At 36.0% G+C, this 19,158-nt stretch overlaps 1 protein-coding gene across 22 annotated transcripts in view; it reads left to right on the top strand.

Annotated features, from left to right (window-relative positions):
• Nucleotides 1–19,158, top strand: part of LOC111425955 (titin) — a 131,007-nt gene that overhangs the window by 95,844 nt on the left and 16,005 nt on the right. For 14 of the 22 annotated variants that reach the window (XM_071194473.1, XM_071194480.1, XM_071194478.1 and 11 more), the window contains one exon: nucleotides 132–19,040. The exons of 5 other annotated variants lie outside the window; for them this stretch is intronic. In XM_071194473.1, the coding sequence (XP_071050574.1) occupies nucleotides 132–19,040 (18,909 nt within the window). The remainder of the gene's footprint in view (nucleotides 1–131; nucleotides 19,041–19,158) is intronic. 3 more of the 22 variants (XM_071194477.1, XM_071194487.1, XM_071194486.1) reach the window with 3 other exon arrangements.

Here is a 19,158-nt window from a genome sequence, read left to right as displayed (position 1 = left end):
GCGACAAATCCGCGCGCGTACCACACCCGACAGAGAAACACACAAACAAAGAGAAACCCAAACAAATGACACAGAACAATTACAGACTTAGGTCACATTTGTACACTATAACTAACAGAATCGTATTGCAGGTGAATTGGATGACCTTGCAATACACACCACACGAGCCAAACTTACTACACAGTCCACCATCACACCAGATGAAACCGTCACAGTACTCGAAACTATCACCAGAGACGACACACAAACGAAATCCGAACAAGAAGATACGCGCGAGGAAATCATCACCAAATTCAAATCTGTGCCGGGTGGTGAAGCCGCGAAGGTCGTTACAAAACGTACAATCATCAAGAAAAAGAAAGGTGACACCGGTGATGTCATCATCGATGAAGTTATCGAAGAAACTGGGTCCAAAAAGAGTCCACTCGACGAGGACTCAATCACCATTAGTGAAGTTACTGAAGAGGTTCCCCTCGAAGATGCAGTTCCATATACTGTAGAAGAAATGCCCGAAGAGGTTCAAGTCACTAAGGTGGAAACCGAAGAAGGACCCAAAACACACATAACTAAAAAACGAATCATCAAAAAACGTAAAGGTAAGAAAGAAGAAACAACGGAAATCGTTACCTCCGAGGAGGAAGGTAAAGAACCCGTCACTAAGGTCACCGTTCAAGAAATTGAACTCACAGACGAACAAGTACTCGACTTACCAAAAATAAAACCGACAAAAGCAAAACCCGTTGAAGAACTCCCAGAAGAAGTGACAATTACCAAGGTGATCACCGAGGAGGGCCCTACCACAGAAATAACAAAGAAAAAAAGAGTTATTAAGAAGCAAAAAGGTGGAAAGATGGAAACCACAGAAATAGTTACGATTGAGGAAGAAGGAAAAGCACCAGAAACCACAGTGGTAACGAAAGAAGAAGATATTACTGAGCTTATTTCGCGTAAACCCAAATCGGTGAAAGCAAAATTAATTGAAGAACCAGTTGAAAAAGTTAAAGTCACTGAGGTGACTACCGAAGAAGGACCAACTATTGAAGTTACAAAGAAAACTAAAATTGTTAAAAAACCGAAAGAGATTACTAAGCCAGAAGAAGAAAAACCTATTGTAGTAGAAGAACTCCCAGAGCAAATCGAAACGATTGAAATTATTGATGAAATTGGAAAACCAAAAGAAATCAAAAAGAAGAAACGCGTTATTAAAAAGAGAGTAGGAGATGTGGTTGAAACCACAGAAATTGTTACGACGAAAGAAGAAGGGAAACAACCAGAAACTACAATAGTTGTCAAAGAAACACCTTTTAAAGAAGAAGAACCAACCGTTATTCAAGAATTACCAGAGGAAATTACAGTGACAAAAGTAACAACAAAAGAGGGTCCTAAGGAAGTTACTAAAAAGAAACGTGTTATCAAAAAGAAAAAGGGTGATACTGTAGAAACTACGGAAATTGTAACCGTTGAAGAAGAAGGTAAAGCCCCAGAAACTACCATGACTGTTGATGAAAAAATAGGAGAACTTCCTGAATTGATACCAGAAAAAGCACAACCCATAATTGAAGAATTACCCGAACAAATTGAAATCAAAAAGGTGTTAACAACAGAAGGTACAAAACAGATTACCAAAAAGAAACGGGTAATAAAGAAGAAAAAAGGCGACAAAGTAGAAACTACAGAGATTGTTACTGTTGAAGAAGAAGGTAAGAAACCTCAAACGACAATAACTGTACAAGAAATTCCGGAAGAAACAAAGCCAGAAGTGATTGAAGAATTTCCAGAAGAAGTTGAAATTTTAACAACTACCACAGACGAAGGTAAACCTCAAGAAATCACAAAGAAAAAGAGAGTAATCAAGAAGAAGAAAGGTGGTAAAGTCGAAACAACTGAAATTGTAACAATCGAGGAAGAAGGAAAGAAACCCAAAACCAGTATAACTGTTGAGGAAGTTCCAGAAGAACAAACAGAAACCCTAACGTTGAAAAAACGTAAACCAAAAAAACCTGACGTTATTGAAGAGTTACCGGAAGAAATCCAAATCACTAAAGTGATTACCGAAGAGGGAAAGCCAAAAGATGTTATTAAAAAGAAACGGGTTATTCGTAGAAAGAAAGGCGATAAGGTAGAAACTACAGAAATAACAACTGTCGAAGAAGAGGGCAAAAAACCAGAAACAACTGTAACCGTAAAAGAAATTCCTGAAGAGGACGTAGAAAGTATTCCAGAAGAAAAATTGGTGAAACCTACCGTTGTTGATGATATACAAGAAGAAGTTCAAGTTACACAAATTATTACTCGTGAGGGTCCAAAAGAAGTGACAAAGAAAAAACGAGTTATTAAGAAAAAGAAAGGAGATAAAGTCGAATCTACCGAAATAGTTACTGTTCAAGAAGAAGGAAAAGAGCCAGAAACAACAGTAACCATTCAAGAAGTTCCATTAGAAGAAATTGAAAAACCTACCAAGGCAGTCGAAATTCAAGAAACTGAGCAAGTTGAAGTAACCAAAGTTTTGACAAGATGGGGTCCAAAAGAAGTGACTAAAAAGAAACGCGTAATCAGAAAGAAAAAAGATGGAAAAGTTGAAACGACTGAAATCGTAACTGTTGAGGAAGAAGGTAAAAAACCTGAAACTACAGTAACTGTTCAAGAACTACCGGAAGAAGAAATTAAAGAACTTCCAATAGAAAAGCCTGATTCGTCTGTTATTGTCGAAGAAATGCCCGAAGAAGTCGAAGTTACTCAAATTACAACACACGAAGGGAAACCAAAAGATATTACTAAAAGAAAACGTGTTATTAAGAAGAAGAAGGGTGGAAAGGTAGAAACAACTGAAATTGTTACTGTAGAAGAAGAAGGAAAGAAACCAATTACTACAGTAGCCACAGAAGAAATTGATGAACCCACTGAGTTTGTAGTTGAACAAAAACCATTAAAACCAGTCTTTATTCAAGAATTACCTGAGGAAGTTGAAGTTACAAAAGTAATCACAGAAGAAGGGAAGCCAAAGGAGATTGTGAAGAAGAAGCGGGTGATCAGGAGGAAAAAGGGTGATAAAATAGAAACAACGGAAATTGTTACAGTTGAAGAAAAAGGTCAGGAACCAAAAACAACTGTCACAGTGGAAGAGGTGCCAGAAGAAGAAATAGAAGATATAAAGCCTCTTCATGTCGCTGTTGTTGAAGATATCGAAGATAAAGTTGAAGTTACACAGGTCATCACGGATAAAGGTAAGACAAAGCAAATTACAAAAAAGAAACGTATCATCAAAAAGAAACGAGATGATAAAGTCGAAACCACTGAAATTGTAACCGTCGAAGAAGACGGTAAAGCACCACAAACAATTGTAACAGTTCACGAACAACCCGATGAAATAATCAAACCAATCCCAACTCATAAACCTATTGATACCACAGAAATTCAAGAAACAGAGCATACCGAAGTTACTTTAATTGATACCAAAACGGGACCGAAAGAAGTCAAGAAACATAAAAGAGTTATACGAAAGAAAAAAGGAAAGAATATTGAACAAACTGAAATTATAACCGTTGAGGAAGAGGGTAAGAAACCACAAACTACAGTATCTGTACAGGAGATTACTGAAGAGGAAATTGGGGAGATTCCTGAAGAAAAACCTGATGAGGAAAAACCTGTCGTTATAGAAGAATTGCCAGAAGAAGTCGAAGTAACACAAATAGTTACAAAAGAGGGTAAACCAACGGAAGTAACAAAGAAAAAACGAGTAATCAAAAAGAAAAAGAAAGATGGTAAAGTAGAAACCACTGAAATTGAAACTGTCGAACAAGAAGGAAAGAAACCGGAAATAACGGTGAAAGTGCAAGAAACGACAGACGAAACTACAGAACAAATTATTAAGAAAAGAAAACCAAAAGCGGTAATTGAAGAATTACCAGAACAAATAGAAATTACAAAAGTGATAACTGAGGAAGGTAAGCCCAAAGATGTCATTAAGAAAAAGAGGGTCATACGTAGAAAGAAAGGGGATAAAGTCGAAACCACTGAAATTGTAACAGTTGAAGAAGAAGGGCAAACACCAGAAACTACTGTAACTGTACAGGAGATACCTGAAGAAGAGTTGGAAGAAATTCCTGAAGATAGAACCGTAGTTCCATCCGTGGTAGAAGATATTCAGGAACATGTTGAAGTGACAAAGATTGAAACGAAGGAGGGTCCAAAAGATATTACGAAAAAGAAGAAAATTATCAGAAAGAAAAAGGGAGATAAAGTTGAAACAACTGAAATTGTGACTGTAGAGGAAGAGGGAAAGAAACCCGAAACAACTGTGACTGTTAAAGAATTTCCAGAGGAAAAAATTGAAGAGTTACCTGAAGAGAAACCTGATAAAGCTGTTGAAATACAAGAAACAGAACAAGTTGAAGTAACTAAAGTTTTGACAAGATGGGGTCCAAAAGAAGTGACTAAAAAGAAACGTGTCATCAAGAAAAAGAAAGGAGGTAAGGTTGAAACAACAGAAATAGTGACTGTGGAAGAAGAAGGTAAACAACCGGAAACGACTGTGACAGTAAAAGAGTTACCTGAAGAAGATGTTGATGAAATACCAGAACAAAAACCTGAAGAAGCGGTGGTTGTTGAAGAACTTCCGGAAGAAGTTGTGATTACACGGGTAATAACAGAAGAAGGAAAACCAAAAGAGGTTAAAAAGAAGAAACGTATAATTAAGAAAAGGAAAGCTGATAAAGTTGAAACAACGGAAATCGAATCTGTTGAAGAAGAAGGAAAGAAACCGGAGATAACGGTGAAAGTGCTAGAAACCACAGAAGAGACGACGGAACAAATAATTAAAAGAAGAAAGCCAGTAAAACCTGTTATTGAGGAATTACCTGAAGAAATAGAAATTACTAAGGTTATAACTGAAGAAGGTAAACCTAAAGATGTCGTTAAAAAGAAGAGAATTATACGAAGAAAGAAGGGAGATAAGGTTGAAACAACGGAAATTGTAACAGTTGAGAAAGAAGGTGAAAAGCCAGAAACTACTGTGACTGTAAAAGAAATTCCAGAAGAGGAAGTCGAGGAGATTCCTCAAGAAAAACCTGTACGTCCATCGATTGTTGACGATATACAAGAACAAGTTGAAGTAACACAAATTGAGACAAAAGAAGGACCTAAGGAAGTTACTAAAAAGAAAAGAATCATTAAAAAGAAAAAGGGAGATAAAGTTGAAACAACCGAAATTGTGACTGTTGAAGAGGAGGGGAAGAAACCGGAAACAACTGTGACTGTTAAAGAATTGCCAGAGGAAAAAATTGAAGAGTTGCCTGAAGAGAAACCTGATAGAGCTGTTGAAATACAAGAAACAGAACAAGTTGAAGTAACTAAAGTTTTGACAAGATGGGGTCCAAAAGAAGTGACTAAAAGGAAACGTGTTATCAAGAAAAAGAAAGGAGGGAAGGTTGAAACCACAGAAATAGTGACTGTGGAAGAAGAAGGTAAACAACCCGAAACAACTGTGACTGTAGAAGAATTACCTGAAGAAGATGTTGATGAAATACCAGAACAAAAACCTACCGAAGCGGTGGTTGTTGAAGAACTTCCGGAAGAAGTTGTGATTACGCGAGTTATAACGGAAGAAGGGAAACCAAAGGAGATTACTAAAAAGAAACGAGTGATTAAGAAGAAGAAAGGTGATAAAGTTGAAACTACCCAAATTGAAACTGTGGAAGAAGAAGGAAAGATGCCTGAGATAACAGTAAAAGTACACGAAACCACAGAAGAGACAACAGAACAAATTATTAAAAGGAGAAAACCGGTAAAACCTGTTATTGAAGAATTACCTGAACAAATAGAAATTACAAAAGTTATAACTGAAGAAGGTAAACCTAAAGATGTCATTAAAAAGAAAAGAATTATTCGAAGAAAGAAGGGAGATAAAGTTGAAACAACAGAAATTGTAACAGTTGAGAAAGAAGGTGAAAAGCCAGAAACTACTGTGACTGTAAAAGAAATTCCGGAAGAGGAAGTCGAGGAGATTCCTCAAGAAAAACCTGTACGTCCATCGATTGTGGAGGATATACAAGAACAAGTTGAAGTAACACAAATTGAGACAAAAGAAGGACCTAAGGAAGTTACTAAAAAGAAAAGAATCATTAAAAAGAAAAAGGGAGATAAAGTTGAAACAACCGAAATTGTGACTGTTGAAGAAGAGGGAAAGAAACCCGAAACAACTGTGACTGTTAAAGAATTGTCAGAGGAAAAGATTGAAGAGTTGCCTGAAAAGAAACCTGATAGAGCTGTTGAAATACAAGAAACAGAACAAGTTGAAGTAACTAAAGTTTTGACAAGATGGGGTCCAAAAGAAGTGACTAAAAAGAAACGCGTTATAAAGAAAAAGAAAGGAGGTAAGGTTGAAACCACAGAAATAGTGACTGTGGAAGAAGAAGGTAAACAACCCGAAACAACTGTGACTGTAGAAGAATTACCTGAAGAAGATGTTGATGAAATTCCAGAACAAAAACCTACCGAAGCGGTGGTAGTCGAAGAACTTCCTGAGGAAGTTGTGATAACACGCGTTCTAACAGAAGAAGGAAAATCAAAAGATGTTAAAAAGAGAAAACGTATAATTAGGAAAAAGAAGGGTGATAAAGTTGAAACAACAGAAATCGAATCTGTTGAAGAAGAAGGAAAGAAACCGGAGATAACGGTAAAAGTGTTAGAAACCACAGAAGAGACAACGGAACAAATAATTAAAAGAAAGAAACCAGCAAAACCTGTTATTGAGGAATTACCTGAAGAAATAGAAATTACTAAAGTTATAACTGAAGAAGGTAAACCTAAAGATGTCGTTAAAAAGAAGAGAATTATACGAAGAAAGAAGGGAGATAAGGTTGAAACAACGGAAATTGTAACAGTTGAGAAAGAAGGTGAAAAGCCAGAAACTACTGTGACTGTAAAAGAAATTCCAGAAGAGGAAGTCGAGGAGATTCCTCAAGAAAAACCTGTACGTCCATCGGTTGTAGAGGATATTCAAGAACAAATTGAGGTTACACAAATTGAGACAAAAGAAGGTCCTAAGGAAGTTACTAAAAAGAAAAGAGTCATTAAAAAGAAAAAGGGGGATAAAGTTGAAACAACAGAAATTGTGACTGTTGAAGAAGAGGGAAAGAAACCCGAAACAACTGTGACTGTTAAAGAAATGCCAGAGGAAGAAATTGAAGATTTTCCAGAAGAAAAACCCGAAAAAGCAACTGAAGTACAAGAAACAGAACAAGTTGAAGTAACTAAAGTTTTAACAAGATGGGGTCCAAAAGAAGTGACTAAAAAGAAACGTGTCATCAAGAAAAAGAAAGGAGGTAAAGTTGAAACAACGGAAATTGTGACTGTGGAAGAAGAAGGTAAACAACCTGAAACGACTGTAACTGTAGAAGAATTGCCTGAAGAAGATGTTGATGAAATACCAGAAGAAAAACCTACCGAAGCGGTGGTTGTTGAAGAACTTCCGGAAGAAGTTGTGATTACGCGAGTTCTAACTGAAGAAGGTAAACCAAAGGAGATTACTAAAAAGAAACGTGTGATTAAGAAGAAGAAAGGTGATAAAGTTGAAACTACCCAAATTGAAACTGTGGAAGAAGAAGGAAAGAAACCAAAGGTTACAGTGAAGGTGCTAGAAACGACAGACGAAACTACGGAACAAACAATTAAAAGAAGGAAGCCGGTAAAACCTGTTATTGAGGAATTACCTGAACAAATAGAAATTACTAAGGTTATAACAGAAGAAGGTAAACCTAAAGATGTCATTAAAAAGAAAAGAATTATTCGAAGAAAGAAGGGAGATAAAGTTGAAACAACGGAGATTGTGACTGTTGAGCAAGAAGGTGAAAAGCCAGAAACAACTGTGTCTGTTAAAGAAACACTGGAAGAAGAAATCGAGGAGATTCCTCATGAGAAACCTGTACGACCGTCGGTAGTGCAAGATATTCAAGAACAAGTTGAGATTACACAAATTGAGACCAAGGAGGGTCCTAAAGAAATTACGAAAAAGAAACGAATTATTAAAAAGAAGAAGGGAGATAAAGTTGAAACAACAGAAATAGTGACAGTTGAAGAAGAGGGTAAGAAACCCGAAACAACTGTGACTGTTAAAGAATTACCAGATGAAAAAGTAGAAGAGCTCCCAGAAGAAAAACCAGATAAAGCTATCGAAATACAAGAGACAGAACAAGTTGAAGTAAGTAAAGTTTTGACAAGATGGGGTCCAAAAGAAGTGACTAAAAAGAAACGTGTCATCAAGAAAAAGAAAGGAGATAAAATTGAAACAACAGAAATTGTGACTGTAGAAGAGGAAGGTAAACAACCGGAAACGACTGTGACTGTGAGTGAATTACCGCAAGAAGAGGTTGATGAACTACCCGATCAGAAGCCTACCGAAGCAACGATAATTGAAGAACTTCCAGAAGAAGTTGTAATAACTCGTATAATAACAGAAGAAGGAAAGCCTAAGGAGGTGACTAAAAAGAAGCGTATAATTAAGCAGAAGAAAGGTGACAAAATTGAAACTACCCAAATTGAAACTGTTGAAGAAGAAGGAAAGAAACCAGAGGTAACTGTAAAAGTTCAAGAAACCACTGAAGAGACAACGGAACAAATTGTTAAAAGGAGAAAACCGGTAAAACCTGTTATTGAAGAATTACCTGAACAAATAGAAATTACAAAAGTTATAACAGAAGAAGGTAAACCTAAAGATATCATTAAAAAGAAGAGAATTATTCGAAGAAAGAAAGGAGATAAAGTTGAAACAACGGAAATCTTAACTGTTGAGCAAGAAGGTGAAAAACCAGAGACTACTGTGACTGTTAAGGAAATTCCTGAAGAAGAACTCGAGGAGATTCCTCAAGATAAACCAGTACGTCCATCAATTGTGGAGGATATTCAAGAACAAGTTGAGGTTACACAAATTGAGACCAAAGAAGGTCCAAAAGAAATCATGAAAAAGAAAAGAATCATCAAAAAGAAAAAGGGCGATAAAGTTGAAACAACGGAAATTGTAACTGTTGAAGAAGAGGGTAAGAAACCCGAAACAACTGTGACTGTTAAAGAATTACCAGAGGAGAAAATAGAAGAATTTCCAGAAGAAAAGCCAGCTAAAGCTGTTGAAATACAAGAGTCAGAACAGGTTGAAGTAACCAAAGTTTTGACAAGATGGGGTCCAAAAGAAGTGACTAAAAAGAAACGTATCATTAAGAAAAAGAAAGGCGACAAGATTGAAACGACAGAAATTGTGACTGTAGAAGAGGAGGGTAAGAAACCGGAAACAACTGTAACTGTTGAGGAAATACCTGAAGCTGATGAATTACCAGAACAAATTCGCCCAGAAGCGTCGGTAATAGAGGAATTACCAGAAGAGATTGAAATAACTCGTATAGTTACCGAAGAAGGTAAACCAAAAGAAATCACGAAGAAGAAACGCACAATAAAGAAAAAGAAAGGTGATAAAGTTGAAACCACGGAAATAGTTACTGTTGAGGAGGAAGGTAAAAAGCCAGTAACAACTGTTTCGGTAGATGAAAAACCAGAAGACATTAAAGAGATTAAAACAAAACGAAAACCTAAACAACCACGACATCCGACAGAAGATCAACTTGAAGATGAAAAATCAACAATAATTGAAGAACTTCCTGAAGAAGTTGAAGTTTCTCGAATTCTAACGAGAGAAGGACCTAAAGATATTACCAAGAGGAAGCGAGTAATTCGTCGCAAGAAAGGAAAGAATGTTGAAGAAACTGAAATTATTATAACTGAGGAGGAAGGAAAGGAACCAAAAGCAACAGTAACCATAGAAGAAATACCTGAAGAGGAGACTACTCCAATTTCAGAACAACCTCAGAAACCAAAACTCGTTCATGAATTCCCAGAAGAAGTTGAAGTAACCGAAGTAATGACCTGGGAAGGTCCTAAGGAAGTAAAGAAAAAGAAAAGGGTAATCAAAAGAAAGAAAGGAGGTAAAATCGAAACTACCGAGTTAGTAACTCTTGAAGAAGAAGGTAAGAAACCCGAAACAACCGTTACAATAACCGAGCAACCAGAAGAGTTGGTGTACGAAGAGTTACCCGAAGAAGTGTTAACTACAAAGGTTGTTAAAGATGGTGTGATAAAGAAACGTGTCGTTAAAAAGCGCACCATTAAAGAAAAGAAAGGAGACACGGAAGAAACAACAGTTATTACAACTGTCGAGGATGAAGGCCAAGAACCAAAACTATTTGCTACCGTAGAGGAGCAACCAGTAACTGAAGATATATGTGAAAAACCAATTTTACCGTTGGAAGTAGTAGAAATTCCAGATGAGGAACAAGTAATAGAAATTGATACGTTGAGTAGAACACCTAAAAAGAAAATAACGAAAAAGCGAAAATTCCTAAAGAAAGAAGGGCCATCTGTAGAAGTTACTGAAGTAACAACAATAATTGAAGATGATAAGAAGCCAGAAACAACTGTCTCAGTAACAACAGAAAAGATACCAAAGAAAGTAAAACAGAAGAAGAAGAAGGAACCTGAAAAAATTCTCTTCGTACCAACTTTAGCCGCAAAATATGCTGACGATGATGATGAAGTAATCGATAAAGCGAGAATTGAAATGATACAGAAAGCAATTACATTACCTAAATATGAAGGACTTCCAGGAGATGAACTCGAAGAGTTTAAACCTAAAAAAGTTAAGCCTGAATTTGCAGCTTGTGTTGAATATCCTGAGTTGGTACGAGTTGAAGAAACTATTACACCAACAGGTTTTATGAAAAAGAAAGTTACAAAAACTCGTAGAATTAAACAAACCGTAGGAGATGATGAAAAAGTTATAAATATTGTTACTACAGAAGAGGAAGACAAACCTACAACATTAGAAATCTTTGAAAGTACCCCAGAAAAGGCTGGAATTACGGATGACACCCCTATTTTATTTGAAGCTACTCCGGAGGCAACCGAAACTCTTCAAAGTGTCGATGATAAAGGAAAGCCTAAGAAGAAAGTAATTAAAAAGGCAAAAATTCATAAAAAGGTAGGAGATAAAGATGAGGTTACTGATATTATTACTGTGATTGAAGAAGGAAAAGCACCTGAAGTTACAGTTACTGTAACAGATGCAAAAGATAAGAAAGACAAGAAACCTAAAAAACCTTCAAAGAAACATTTAGAAGGAAAGGTTCCGGAATCTGAAGAACTAGTACCTGAGGAAACTGTACCAGAATTTGGGGTATACGAGGAATACCCTGAGGAAGTGGAAACAAAAGAAGTTATTACTCCTGAAGGCATTACAATCAAAACCATCAAACGACGCAGAATCAAGAAAAAAGTTGATAATAAAGAAAAAATTATTAATATAGTTACAACTCAAGAAGAAAATAAACCAGATGATGTAGAAATATTCGAAACAACACCTGAAGAAGCTGGATTAAAATCAGAAGACGTGCCTTCAGTAATTGAGGAAATTCCCGAGGAAACACAAACAATAGTTCATATAGACGAAGATGGAAAACGAAAGAAGAAAACAATTAAGAAAACTAAACTAAAGAAAACGGTCGGAGATAAAGAACAAATCACCGATCTCGTCACAATTGAGGAAGACGGCAAAAAGCCAGAAACTATTGTTACCGTTACCGAATCGAAAACGAAAAAACCTAAACGTAAGAAGCCTCTTAAACCCGAAGAAGAAGAAATTACACCAACTCCTGAAATATGTGAAGAATATCCAGAAGAAATCAAAGAAGAAACTATACACACACCGAAAGGAGTTAAAAAAATAATAACAAAACGTCGAAAAATTAAAAAGGATGATGATAAGGTAATAAATATTGTTACAACACAAGAAGAAGATAAACCTGCTTCCGTCCAAGTATTTGAAAGTACACCCGAAGAAGCAGGTATAACTGAAGATGTTATTCCAATAATAGTGGAACAATTACCAGAAGAAACTCAAGTCTTTGATATCGTAGACGAAAAAGGAGTACCAAAGAAAAGAACGATAAAGAAAACTAAAGTTAAAAAGAAAGTGGGCGATAAAGAAGAAGTAACAGATATTACAACTATTGAGGAAACTGGCAAACAACCTGAAGTAACGGTAACGAAGAGTACTACAGAAACAAAAGTACCTAAACGGAAAAAGCCTTTGAAACCTGAAAAAAGGGAACAAGAAAAACCAGAAGATAAACTTGACAAAGTGCTTGAAGAAGAAAAACCACAAGAAACACCTCAATTTGTAGATTTCGAAGAGTTTCCGGAGGAAATACAAGTACAAGAAACAATAACACCTGAAGGTCCAAAGAAAAAAGTAATTAAACGTCGAAAACTTAAGAAAAAAGATGATGATAAAATACTTAATATAGTAACTACTGAAGAAGAAGGTAAACCTGAAGAAACACAAGTCTTTGAAACAACTCCAGAAGAAGCTGGAATTAAAAAGGATGATATTCCAGTTCCAATTGAAGAATTACCGGAAGAAGTACAAACCATCGAAGTCATTGATAACAAAGGAATGCCCAAAAAGAAAACAATAAAGACAAGGAAGTTGAAAAAGAGGGTTGGTGATGTAGATGAAATCACTGATATAGTAACGATCGAGGAAGATGATAAAACACCCGAATTATCCGTAAAAGTTTCCAAAGATAAACCCAAAAAGCCAAAGAAAGAGAAACCAGAAAAAGCCGAAAGGGGCGATAAACCCATGAAAAAGGATTTAGAACAAATTAAACCACAAAAATTAGAAAAGCTTGTAATAAAACCTCAAAAAGTTGAAATCCATAAAATTGAAGATTTACCTCTTCTACTAAAGAAAAAACAAGCCACACCAAAGAAAGTTAAAAAGGTTAAAGTTCCTAAAATAAGACTGAAAAGTCGTATTACTCCGGTACCTTTCCCACCGCAAGGTCAACAAATGCAAATACCACTAATTTCTCAATTAGAGCCAATTTATAAGGACAACGGAATATTATCGAGAAATATGCGAGAAGCAGAGAAAGTAATAAAAACAAAACGACGTAAATTGAAAGATACTGGTAAAGAATCTCCTGATTTAGATAAACTTGACTTGGAATTTGAAGAGCTCAAAAAGAAACAACCAGAAGAAGTAGACGAAGCTTTCAAATACCAACGTAAACCCAAAAAACCTGAAGAAGAAAAGGAAGAACCCAAACCACTAAAAATAGGAAAAGGTAAAGTACCTCAAGATGTTGAAGAACCTGAAAAAGTAACACTCAAAAAGATACCAGGAAAACCAGAAAAACCAATTCCTGAAGAACCTGCTAAAGACACGAAAGACAAGCCAGTTGAAAAGAAGAAGAAGCCTAAAAAGGATAAAGATGAACCCGAATTAGAACCGTTTAAACCTTATGATATTGACGATATTGATAGAGATCGTGAAGAGTTTGAAAAACCGGAATTTGATAAGGAAGATAAAGAGAAGCCTACAGAAGAGAAAAAGCGAACACCAAAGAAAAAAGAAAAGAAACCTCCACAAGAAGTAGAACAAATTACACCAGAAAAAGGTATACCGAAACCGAAACCTGAAGAAGAGCAACCGGATATAAAATTAAAATACAAACAAGGCCCTAAACCAGAAGAACAACCGGAAGAAATTAAGTTGAAACCGTTTAAGAAACCTAAACCGGAAAAAGACACTGAAGATAAACCCGATACTATCGGAAAACCGAAACCAATTTCTAGGGACGAAGAACCTTTCGAATTACAACCTAAAGAATTTGACGTGGATGATGATTCACGCAAGAAGAAAAAGAAGAAACCCCGTACTCCTATAGTTCATGAAATTCCAGAAGAAATTAAAGTTATTGAAGAAATAACACCGGAAGGACCTAAGAAGAAAACAATTAAGAAACGAGTGATCAAGAAACGAGAAGGCCCAAAAGAAGAAATAACCGAAATAGAAACAATCGAAGAAGATGATAAAGCTCCAATTACCACAGTCACAGTTACAGAAGAAATCATACCTGAAGAAAAATTAGAAGAACCTATTTATGAAGAACCTGATAAAGCGGATGTAGTCGAAGAACTTCCTGAGGAAGTTAAGGTCACAGAAGTTGTAACAGAAACAGGTAAAAAAGTTAAGAAAACTATTAAGAAGAAAGTGTTTAAGAAACCGAAAGGAGAAGAGGAAGAGGAAACTACTGAAATTGTGACAATTGAAGAAGAAGGAAAGAAACCAGAAATTAAAGTCACAGTAAAGAAAGCTAAAATTGATGAAGTCAAGCCTAAAGAGGATGACACAAAAGTACTACCACAGGATAGAAAGAAACTTAAGAAAGCAAAACCGATTGTTCAAGAACTTCCTGAAGAAGTAAAAGTCACTGAAAACATTGTTGAAGGAAAAATGACAAAGAAAACTGTTAAGAAACGTGTAATCAAGAAACGAGATGGTGCAAAAGAAGAAATAACTGAAATTGAAACAGTCGAAGAAGGTGATAAAGCTCCAATTACCACAGTCACAGTTACGGAAGAAATCTTACCTGAAGAAAAATTAGAAGAACCTATTTACGAAGAACCTGAAAAAGTTGATGTAGTCGAAGAACTTCCTGAAGAAGTTAAGGTCACAGAAGTTATCACAGAAACAGGTAAAAAGGTAAAGAAAACTGTTAAAAAGAAGGTGTTTAAGAGACCGAAAGGAGAAGAGGAAGAAACCACAGAAATTGTCACAATTGAAGAAGAAGGGAAGAAACCCGAAACTAAAGTCACAGTTAAAAAGGCTAAGATTAAGGAAGTTAAACCACAAGAAGATGACACAAAACCACTTCCAGAGGATAGTAAGAAACCCAAGAAAGCAAAATCGATTATTCAAGAGCTTCCGGAAGAAGTAAAAGTCACTGAAGATATTGTTGAAGGTAAAATAACAAAGAAAACTGTTAAGAAACGTGTAATCAAAAAACGAGAAGGTCCAAAAGAAGAAATAACCGAAATTGAAACGATCGAAGAAGATGATAAAGCTCCAATTACCACAGTCACTGTTACAGAAGAAGTCTTACCTGAAGAAAAATTAGAAGAACCTATTTACGAAGAACCTGAAAAAGTTGATGTAGTCGAAGAACTTCCTGAAGAAGTTAAGGTCACAGAAGTTATCACAGAAACCGGTAAAAAGGTAAAGAAAACTGTTAAAAAGAAGGTGTTTAAGAGACCGAAAGGAGAAGAGGAAGAAACCACAGAAATTGTCACAATTGAAGAAGAAGGGAAGAAACCCGAAACTAAAGTCACAGTTAAAAAGGCTAAGATTAAGGAAGTTAAACCACAAGAAGATGACACAAAACCACTTCCAGAGGATAGTAAGAAACCCAAGAAAGCAAAATCGATTATTCAAGAGCTTCCGGAAGAAGTAAAAGTCACTGAAGATATTGTTGAAGGTAAAATAACAAAGAAAACTGTTAAGAAACGTGTAATCAAAAAACGAGAAGGTCCAAAAGAAGAAATAACCGAAATTGAAACGATCGAAGAAGATGATAAAGCTCCAATTACCACAGTCACTGTTACAGAAGAAGTCTTACCTGAAGAAAAATTAGAAGAACCTATTTACGAAAAACCTGAAAAAGTAGATGTAGTCGAAGAACTTCCTGAGGAAGTTAAAGTAACAGAAGTTGTTACAGAAACGGGTAAAAAGGTAAAGAAAACTATTAAGAAGAAGGTGTTTAAGAAACCGAAAGGAGAAGAGGAAGAAACCACAGAAATTGTCACAATTGAAGAAGAAGGGAAGAAACCCGAAACTAAAGTCACAGTTAAAAAGGCTAAGATTAAGGAAGTTAAACCAAAAGAAGATGACTCAAAGCCACTTCCAGAGGACAGTAAGAAACCCAAGAAAGCAAAACCAATTATTCAAGAGCTTCCTGAAGAAGTTAAAGTAACTGAAGTAATTGTTGAAGGTAAACCGACAAGGAAAACTGTTAAGAAACGTGTAATCAAGAAACGAGAAGGTCCAAAAGAAGAAATAACTGAAATTGAAACGATCGAAGAAGATGATAAAGCTCCAATAACCACAGTCACTGTTACAGAAGAAATCTTACCAGAAGAAAAAATAGAAGAACCTATTTACGAAAAACCTGAAAAAGTAGATGTAGTCGAAGAACTACCTGAGGAAGTTAAGGTCACAGAAGTTATCACAGAAACCGGTAAAAAGGTAAAGAAAACTATTAAAAAGAAGGTGTTTAAGAAACCGAAAGGAGAAGAAGAAGAAACTACCGAAATTGTCACAATTGAAGAAGAAGGGAAGAAACCCGAAACTAAAGTCACAGTGAAAAAGGCTAAGATTAAGGAAGTTAAACCAAAAGAAGATGACACAAAACCTCTTCCAGAGGATAGTAAGAAACCCAGGAAAGCAAAACCAATTATTCAAGAGCTTCCCGAAGAAGTTAAAGTAACAGAAGTAATTGTTGAAGGTAAGCCGACAAGGAAAACGGTTAAGAAACGTGTAATCAAGAAACGAGAAGGTCCAAAAGAAGAAATAACAGAAATTGAAACCGTCGAGGAAGATGATAAAGCTCCAATTACCACAGTCACTGTTACAGAGGAAATCTTATCTGAAGAAAAATTAGAAGAACCTATTTACGAAAAACCTGAAAAAGTAGATGTAGTCGAAGAACTTCCTGAGGAAGTTAAAGTAACAGAAGTTGTTACAGAAACGGGTAAGAAGGTAAAGAAAACTATTAAAAAGAAGGTGTTTAAGAAACCGAAAGGAGAAGAGGAAGAAACCACAGAAATTGTCACAATTGAAGAAGAAGGGAAGAAACCCGAAACTAAGGTCACAGTTAAAAAAGCTAAGATTAAGGAAGTTAAACCAAAAGAAGATGACTCAAAGCCACTTCCAGAGGACAGTAAGAAACCCAAGAAAGCAAAACCAATTATTCAAGAGCTTCCTGAAGAAGTTAAAGTAACTGAAGTAATTGTTGAAGGTAAACCGACAAGGAAAACTGTTAAGAAACGTGTAATCAAGAAACGAGAAGGTCCAAAAGAAGAAATAACAGAAATTGAAACGGTCGAAGAAGATGATAAAGCTCCAATTACCACAGTCATTGTTACAGAAGAAATCTTACCTGAAGAAAAAGTAGAAGAACCTATTTACGAAAAACCTGAAAAAGTAGATGTAGTCGAAGAGCTACCTGAGGAAGTTAAGGTCACAGAAGTTGTTACAGAAACGGGTAAAAAGGTAAAGAAAACTATTAAGAAGAAGGTATTTAAGAAACCGAAAGGAGAAGAAGAAGAAACCACAGAAATTGTCACAATTGAAGAAGAAGGGAAGAAACCCGAAACTAAGGTCACAGTTAAAAAGGCTAAAATTAAGGAAGTTAAACCAAAAGAAGATGACACAAAACCACTTCCAGAGGAAAGTAAGAAACCCAGGAAAGCAAAACCAATTATTCAAGAGCTTCCTGAAGAAGTTAAAGTAACAGAAGTAATTGTTGAAGGTAAGCCGACAAGGAAAACGGTTAAGAAACGTGTAATCAAGAAACGAGAAGGGCCAAAAGAAGAAATAACTGAAATTGAAACCGTCGAGGAAGATGATAAAGCTCCAATTACCACAGTCACTGTTACAGAGGAAATCTTACCTGAAGAAAAATTAGAAGAACCTATTTACGAAAAGCCTGAAAAAGTAGATGTAATCGAAGAACTACCTGAGGAAGTTAAGGTCACAGAAGTTATCACAGAAACCGGTAAAAAGGTAAAGAAAACTATCAAAAAGAAGGTGTTTAAGAAACCGCAAGGAGAAGAGGAAGAAGAAACAACCGAAATTGTCACAATTGAAGAAGAAGGGAAGAAACCCGAAACTAAAGTTACAGTGAAAAAAGCTAAAATCAAAGAACTTAAACCTAAGGAGGATGACACTAAGCCACTTCCACAGGATACTAAGAAACCTAAGAAAGCAAAACCGATAATTCAAGAACTCCCCGAAGAAGTAAAAGTCACTGAAGTTATTGTTGAAGGTGAACCCATCAAGAAAATTGTTAAGAAGCGTGTTATAAAGAAACGCGAAGGTCCTAAAGAAGAAATTACGGAAATAGAAACAATACAGGAAGGTGATAAGCCCGCTGTTACTAAAATCACGATTAAGGATGAAGAAATTCCAGAAGAAAAACTGGATGAAGTTCCAACAGATGTTGATACTGCCCAAATTATTGAAGAATTACCAGAAGAAGTTATTGTTTCCGAAGTGCATACTGATGAAGGTCCGAAGAAAAAGGTTTTGAGAAAGAAAGTGTTCAAGAAACCGAAAGGTGATACTGTTGAAACAACCGAAATTGTTACAGTAGAAGAAGAAGGAAAAGAACCAGAAACAACTATGTCTGTAAAGCGACATAGGAAGAAGCCAAAGAAAGAGAAGTATCTCTTCGTGCCTACATTAGCCCAAAGAGATTCTGAAGATTCAGAAGAAGAAGTAATCACTAAAGTAAGAATAGAAATGATTCAAAAGGCAGTATCTCTTCCAAAATACACCTCAGTAGAACAAGAAGAAGTGGACACGTTGGTACCCACTACCCCAATAACTCCCCAATATGCAATTTGTGAAGAATACCCCGAGCATATGCATGTGCACACCACCACTTTGCCGACTGGAATTGTTGAGAGAAAAGTAGTAAAAGAAAGAAGGATTAAAAAGAAAGTAGGCGACAAGGACGTTGTTACTAAAATAACAACTGTCGAAGAAGAAGACAAAGAACCTACTGTTACAGTCGAAGAAATCACACCAGAAGAGGCAAACATCAAAGAAGACGAAGTTCCTGTTCCAGTTGAGGAATCTCCTGAATTAGTTCATGTTATTGAAGATAAGAAAATTAAGAAGAGAGTTATTAAGAAACCAAAAGGCGACGAGGTAGAAACTACGGAAATATTAACTATCGAAGAAAAAAATAAAAAACCCGAAGTAACGGTAACTGTAACAACATCCAAAGAAACTCAAATCACTGATGATCATGTACACCCACTCGATACACACAAACCGAAAAAGAGCCGAGCCAAAGTGACACCCACCACCACGGATACAAAAATTATCACCGAAACACACACTTATGACACTACAGGCGATGTTAACTTAGGTAAGCTTTATACGTTTACTAAAACTGATATATCTCGTGCTCTATCCTGTATACTACTTACCGAATACTTAAACCTAATACTTAACGTAGAACACCGGATATACGTACACTAGTGCAC

The sequence above is a fragment of the Onthophagus taurus genome, chromosome 2, assembly GCF_036711975.1.
Source record: "Onthophagus taurus isolate NC chromosome 2, IU_Otau_3.0, whole genome shotgun sequence".
NCBI lineage: Eukaryota > Metazoa > Arthropoda > Insecta > Coleoptera > Scarabaeidae > Onthophagus > Onthophagus taurus.
This window is presented reverse-complemented; position numbering and strand designations above follow the sequence as displayed.